At 43.5% G+C, this 7,613-nt stretch overlaps 1 protein-coding gene across 1 annotated transcript in view; it reads right to left on the reverse strand.

Annotated features, from left to right (window-relative positions):
• Nucleotides 1-7,302, reverse strand: part of CHD1L (chromodomain helicase DNA binding protein 1 like) — a 58,988-nt gene extending 51,686 nt beyond the window's left edge. The window contains exon 1 of the mRNA XM_007119457.3: nucleotides 7,145-7,302. Coding sequence (XP_007119519.1) covers nucleotides 7,145-7,271 — 127 coding nt within the window. The 5' untranslated portion in view covers nucleotides 7,272-7,302. The remainder of the gene's footprint in view (nucleotides 1-7,144) is intronic.
• Between the last annotated feature and the right edge of the window lie 311 nt (nucleotides 7,303-7,613).

Raw genomic sequence — 7,613 nt, forward strand, 5'->3', positions numbered from 1 at the left:
GAGGGAGATGCAAGAGGGAAGAGATATGGGAACATATGTATATGTATAACTGATTCACTTTGTTGTAAAGCAGAAACTAACCCACCATTGTAAAACAGTTATACTCCAATAAAGATGTTAAAAAAAAACTATTAACCAAAGTAAAACTCTGGTTTGAACTCATGACATTTAAAAAGAAACTAAACAATATATAATTGTAGAACATTAAAAAGATTAACAAATTATTTTTATTAAGCACTTACTAAATACCACGGAGAGTAGTAAACACTGTACATAAGTTACTCCATTTAATGCTGATAATGATCCCATGCACTAGGTACTATCTACATATTGTACGTTAGAAAATTCAGAAAATCAAAGAAGATTAAAACGTGAAATCTGGAGACTTCTGCTTTTGGGAAGATGGAGATGTTCTTTTCCCCATTTCTCTTGCTAATATAACTAAAAATCCTGAATATTACAAAGAAAATGAACATAATAAGATGATTCTGAAAAGGTGGGGCGAAGAAGGCAGACTGGTTAGTAACCTCGGGACCCAGCAAACAACACAGTGATGAGTTCCCTGGGTTTCTTTTTGCCTCATATATCCAGACTTAGAGGTGAAGAAATTGGCCACCCAGAAATGCCAATGGACATAGAAAGAAAAACAAAAAAAGCCCACAAAAGCCTACTCCCACTAGCCAAAGGAAAGGGACAGCCTAGAGAGACAGAAAATGTAAACTTTTAGACAATAACCACTAGTTAAGCCAAACACCATAGGGAAAAAAACGTGGCCCACCCACATCAGCAAAGGCCAAGTGGGAGCCTAGACCTCCACCCTCAAGAGGCTGTAATGAAGTTCCCCAACATCCCCAGCAGGAAGGTACCAGAGAGGGCTAGGTAGGGAGCCAGGATTTTCATCCCCACTCACCAATAATGAGGCCATCCCCACTCCACTTCTCCCTCCCATGCAGGTCAATGGAGACCACACGGTGAGCCTGGACTTCTACCCCTACTAGATCTTATGAGGCCCCTCCCCAACTACCCCTAGAAATGGTGTCAAAGGAGGCCCAGTGGAGACTCAGGATTTTTATCACTGCCTAGAGGTAATGAGACCACCCCTACCAGTGTCAGTGGGGACCAAGTTGGGAGCCAGTACTCTCATTCTCACCCAGAAGTAAGGAGGAACCCCCTCCCTATCCCCAGATATCAAGAGAAGCTCAGAGGGAGAGCCTGACTTCTATTTCCACCTGGTAGTAACAAAGCAGCAACCCCCCTTCCCCTGCCAGAGCAGCATGAAACAGACAATTGAACAGAAGGTTTAAATAAGATCCTGAGTCTCAAAACATAAGACAAAAATTTCCAGGTTTCAATAAAAAAGATCATACATTATACCAAGAACGAGGAAGGTTTCAAACTGAATGAAAAAAGATAATCCACAGATGCCAACACCCAGATGACACAGATGTTACACTTATTTTAAAGCAGCAATGATAAAAATGCTTCAACAAGCAACCATGAACATGCTTAAAACAACTGAAAAAATAGAAAGCCTCAGTAAAGAAATAGAAAGTCTCAGCAAAGAAAAAGAAAATATTTAAAAATACAATAACCAAAGTAAAAAGCTCAGAGAATGTACTTGATAGCAGAATGGAGAGAAGAAAGAATCAGTGAACTGTAAGACAGAACCATAGAAATTACTCAACCTGAACAATGGAGAGAAAACAGACTGAAAACAAATGAACAGAGCTTCAGGGAACTGCAAGTCTCTAACAAAAGAACTACATTCATTCACTGGCATCCTAGAAAGAGATGAGAAACAGGACAGGGCTAAAAAAGAGTACTCACAAAAATGGGTGAAAACTTCCCACATTTGGCAAAAGACCTACAGATTCAAGGTGAATGAACTTCAAACATAATAAAAGAATAAATCCAAAGAAATATACACCAAGACACATCATAATTAACTGCCTAAAAACTAAAGACAAAGAAAATATCTTGAAAGCAGCCAGAGAAAAATGACATAAGTTACCTAGAGGGGAAAAACCAGGAGGACATTACCCCAACTGTCAGCTCCAGGACCCTACTGCCTCAGCTGCAATCCAGGCCAGAAAAGTGGATGCTCAGTACCCTACCCAACCCCACTGAGATTAAGAGTCAAGCCAAGAGAAATGTAGAAAATTTAAATCCCTCAGGGAATGCAGCCTTTCTCCCTCACTTTCCTCTTCCAAATCTTCCACAGTCATCTGCTAGGTGGAAGTCAAGTCACATGCACAACACAACTCCAGGCAAGTCTCGGAAATGTAGTCTTTTTCTTTCTAACCTCTAGGAGTCGGTAAGGCATGCTTGGGGGTTGGGGAAGAAATAAATTTGAGGGACTTCCCTGGTGGCACAGTGGATAAGCCCCTGCGCTCACACTGCAGGGGGCCCAGGGTCAATCCCTGGTCAGGGCACTAGATTCCACATGCATGCCACAACTAAAGAGCCTGGCTGCCACAACGAAGGAGCCCACAAGCCACAACTAAGGAGCCCACCTGCCACAACTAAGACTCAGTGTGGGACTTCCCTGGTGGCGCAGTGGTCAAGAATCCACTTGCCGGGCTTCCCTGGTGGCACAGTGGTTGAGAGTCCGCCTGCCGATGCAGGGGACACAGGGTCGTGCCCCGGTCCAGGAAGATCCCACATGCTGCGGAGCACCTGGGCCCGTGAGCCATGGCCGCTAAGCCTGCGCGTCTGGAGCCTGTGCTCCGCAACAGGAGAGGCCACAACAGTGAGAGACCCACGTACTGAAAAAAAAAAAAAAAAAATCCACCTGCCAATACAGGGACACAGGTTCAAGCCCTGGTTGGGGAAAATCCCACATGCCACAGAGCAGCTAAGCACGTGTGCCACAACTACTGAGCCTGCGCTCTAAAGCCTGCAAGCCACAACTACTGAGTCCACATGCCACAACTACTGAAGCCTGTGCGCCTAGAGCCTGTGCTCTGCAACAAGAGAAGCCACCGCAATGAGAAGCCTGCACATTGCAACGAGGTGTAGCCCCTGCTCGCCGCAACTAAAGAAAGCCCGTGCGCAGCAATGGAGACCCAGCACAGCCACGAATGAATGAATTAATGAATGAATGAATCAATAAAATAAAATAAACTCCAAATGGATTAAAGACCTAAATGTAAGACCGGACACTACAAAACTCTTAAAGGAAAACATAGGAAGAACACTCTTGGATGTGAATCACAGCAAGGTCTTTTTTGACCCACCTACTACAGTAATGGAAATAAAGACAAAAGTAAACAAATGGGATCTAATGAAACTTAAAAGCTTTTGTATAGCAAAGGAAACCATAAACAAAAAATGATAACCCTCAGAATGGGAGAAAACATTTGCAAATGAATCAACAGACAAAGTATTAATCTCCAAAATATACAAGCAGCTCATGCAGCTCAATATCAAAAAAACAAATAACCCAATGAAAAAATGAGCCGAAGACCTGAATAGACATTTCTGCAAAGAAGACATACAGATGGCCAAGAGGTACATGAAAACATGCTCAACATCACTAATTATTAGAGAAAGGCAAATCAAAACTACAATGAGGCATCACCTTACACCGGTTAGAATGGGCATCATCAGAAAATCTACAAACAATAAATGCTGGAGAGGGTGTGGAGAAAAGGGAACCCTCTTGCACTGCTGGTGGGAATGTAAATTGATACAGCCACTATGGAGAACAGTATGGAGGTTCCTTAAAAAACTACAAATAGAACTACCATACGACCCCACAATCCCACTACTGGGCATATACCCTGAGAAAACCATAATTCAAAAAGAGTCATGTACCAAAATGTTCATTGCAGCTCTATTTACAATAGCCAGGACATGGAAGCAACCTAAGTGTCCATCAACAGATGAATGGATAAAGAAGATGTGGCACATATATACAATGGAATATTACTCAGCCATAAAAAGAAATGAAACTGAGTTATTTGTAATGAGGTAGATAGACCTGGAGTCTGTCATACAGAGTGAAGTAAATCAAAGAGAAAAACAAATACCATATGCTAACACATATATATGGAATCTAAGAAAAAAAAATGTCATGAAGAGATTAGTGGTAGGACAGGAATAAAACACAGACCTACTAGAGCATGGACTTGAGGACATGGGGAGGGGGAAGGGTAAGCTGTGACGAAGTGAGAGAGTGGCAGGGACATATATGCACTACCAAATGTAAATTAGATAGCTAGTGGGAAGCTGCCGCATAGCACAGGGAGATCACCTCTGTGCTTTGTGACCATGAGAGGGGTGGGATAGGGAGGGTGGGAGGGAGGGAGACGCAAGAGGGAAGAGATATGGAAAAAAAATAAAATAAAATAAATAAATAAAGATAATGATACACGCTCAAAAAAAAAAAAAGAATCTTGGAAACCAAAAAAAAAAAGAATTATCATATGACCCAGCAATCCCATTACTGGGCATATACCCTGAGAAAGCCATAATTCAAAAAGACACATGCACCCCAATGTTAATTGCAGCACTATTTACAAGTCATGGAAGCAACCTAAATGTCCATCAACAGACGAATGGATAAAGAAGATGTGGTACATATACACAATGGAATATTATTTAGTCATAAAAAGGAACGAAATTGGTTCATTTGTGGAGATGTGGATGGACCTAGACACTGTCATACAGAGTGAAGTAAGAAAGAGAAAAACAAATATCATACATTAATGCATATTTGTGGAATCTAGAAAAATGGTACAGATGAACCAGTTTGCAAGGCAGAAACAGAGACACAGATTAGGGAACAAACGTATGGACACCAAGGAGGGAAACGGGGGGCTGGATGAATTGGGAGGTTGGGATTAACATATATATACTAATATGTATAAAACAGATAACTAATGAGAACCTGCTGTATATCACAGGGAACTCCACTTTGCTGTACAGTAGAAACTAACACAACATTGGAAAACTACTATACCCCAATTTAAAAAAAATTCATAGCAATACGAAATATTTGGTTCCAAGGATATTTTTTAGTATTATTTAAAATAGCAAAAAAAGAACCTAAATACCTAAATAGAGTGGCTGGCTAAATTACAGCACATCCATACACTGAAATAGTCTGTACCTAATAAACATGATATCGAAGAAGACTAAATGATAATAAGGAAAAAAATTATGGTTTCCAAAAAGTATGTACATGAAACCCCATTTTTGCACTTCTCCCTCAGTCCCTGCTCCACTCTGGAAAAGAAAGAAAAAAAGAAATTACATACACACATATGTATGCACAGACCAAGGACTGGCAGGATAGATAATAAGATGTTAACAATATAGGATTATGTATATTACTGTTTTTTCTTTATGCATAAAATATTACCCTAAATGATTTACAGAGAACATGTACTACTTCTGTCAATCAGAAGGAAAAAAAATCAGTAACCATGTTTAACCAACTCACAAAGAATAGTGTCTAAGAATATCAATTTATTCTAGCAAATAGAAATAGGAATTTCAAGTTATAAGATTAAATGGTTATTCCTCTGAGTATACCTATCTTCTAATTTTTTCTTTCCCCCCACTATCCACTTATCCATGCCCACCACCAAGCTTCCACATTTGTCTATTTACTTCTTCATTCACTCACTCTAATTCATCCAGGCAAACTTGCAACCTCTTACCTATCTTCTCAATTTCACTACAGTAACAGCACTGGTCCGTGTGTATATTTCTCCAAGTGTATTACTGACAGTCCAGTATCAATGTGCACATTAGAACTAGCCTTCTCTCACACACAGTATCATACCCAAAAACAGAGGCAAGGAAATAGGCAAATACACAAATAATCACGTTTAAACTTTGGCTCTATAAACATATAAACTTTACACCAAACTTAAAAGCATCAGTCTGTAAATTCATATTTAAGTTGGATACATACTCCTTACAGACACAGAGACAGCATTTTCATAGACTCAGAGCCTCAAGAAGGGAGAGTTCTTTCTCTTCCATGTCTGTATCCTATCCATTTATCTCTTCCCATCCCTCTTCTAAGTTGGACATAGAACTGCCCCTTTTGTTTCATTCATAACAAAACCTCACACTTCCTTCGTATTTGGCACACAGTATGAGTTCAATAAATACTTGTTTATATTTTTGAAATCACTCACAGACTCCAGTCTACAAACTCTAGGAAAGCAGGGCCCACATTTGTATCCTCATCTCTGCACCTAACATCTTGTAGCATGTGGCTCTCAGTAGCACTCAATAAATAATGAGTTAACGACTGTATCATTATTATTGATCCAAGAGTAAGACAGTTAAGGCACAGCACTGCGTTCCCCATTTTATAAATAAAACGAGTATGGGAGAGGTTAGGTGGTGAGTCAAGAGCAGGCCAGGAAATAGGACCTGGGTCTCTCCATCCTATGACCTCCATCCAGAGGTGCGGTCTGCCCCCCTGCCTGCAGACCTCAGGGGGATGCAAGTTTTCGCGCTTCGAAGTTTCTAGGGAAAGGCTACTATAAATAAAATAGCTACATGCAGTAATGAGTTTATGAACTTTGCTTAGCTGCATATTTCAAATTATAGCGTTGAGGGAGAATTAACCAGTGGAGTATTATCAAAGAACTGCGCGCGCACGGTAAACGAAGAAGAAAAGTGAAGCCTGGAGAAGAGTTCTGATAGTTTTACACAAGCTACCAGTTAAACCCTCCAAGCCAGGCCTCCAAACCCACCGGAACAGAAATTTTAAACCCACACCCCTGGGGCGCCAGGACGCCCTCCGCTTCTTCAGAGAGGACGGTCCTACCTTCCGGACAGGGGCCTCACCAAGTTCCCCCTTCCCAGGGCCAGACTGCCGCGTGGCCGGGGCTGCGGGCGGGCCTCGCTTCCCTGCCGGGAAACACATTCCTCCCGCGTCCGCGGGCCCTGCGAGCTGCGCAGGCGGGGTAACGGCTACCTGGCCCCAGGCGGGGCTCCTCTCCGCCCAGCCCCACCGCAGGGGCGAGTAGGGAAGGCCCTGTTGTCCGCAGGTTAAAAACCCACAAGACTATCCACCCGCGGCGCCGCCGGACCGTTCCTGGCGCCGGGTCCCGGGCCGGGAGAGGAGAGTCCCGAAGAGTCGGGCGGCGTAGCCGGAAGTTCCCCCGTGGCCACTGACCTGTCAGGCCCCACTGCCGCAAGTCTTGCTCCCGCACCCGCGCCGCCTCAACTCGGCTCTCGCTCTGAAGAATCTGTAGAAAGCCGGGCAAGTCGCCCTCGGCGGTCGCAGCGCCCTCAACCTCCATCCAGCCACGGCGAGGCTCCGCCCTACGCCGCCCCGCGCGCTTCCTTCCCGACGTTCGCGGCCTAACCCCCGGGCGCCGCCGCCGCCAGAGGGCGCGTCCTGCGCTGAGGTCTGGGCGCGGAGGGTGCCGGAAGGTACTCCATATTTATACATTCAGTTCCAATTTCTCCCCTGAATTCCAGACTAATCTGATTATCTATTCAAAATCTATACTTGGATATCTAGTAACCATTTCATGCTACTCCGTCCAAAAATGAATTCCGGGTATCCTACCCGCCGTTGAGGAGCGCTTGCAGCCGGGTGCGCGTGGGGCCGCTCGATTCTCACACCTGTGCCTCTGGCT

Source organism: Physeter macrocephalus, chromosome 4 (assembly GCF_002837175.3).
Source record: "Physeter macrocephalus isolate SW-GA chromosome 4, ASM283717v5, whole genome shotgun sequence".
Lineage (NCBI taxonomy): Eukaryota > Metazoa > Chordata > Mammalia > Artiodactyla > Physeteridae > Physeter > Physeter macrocephalus.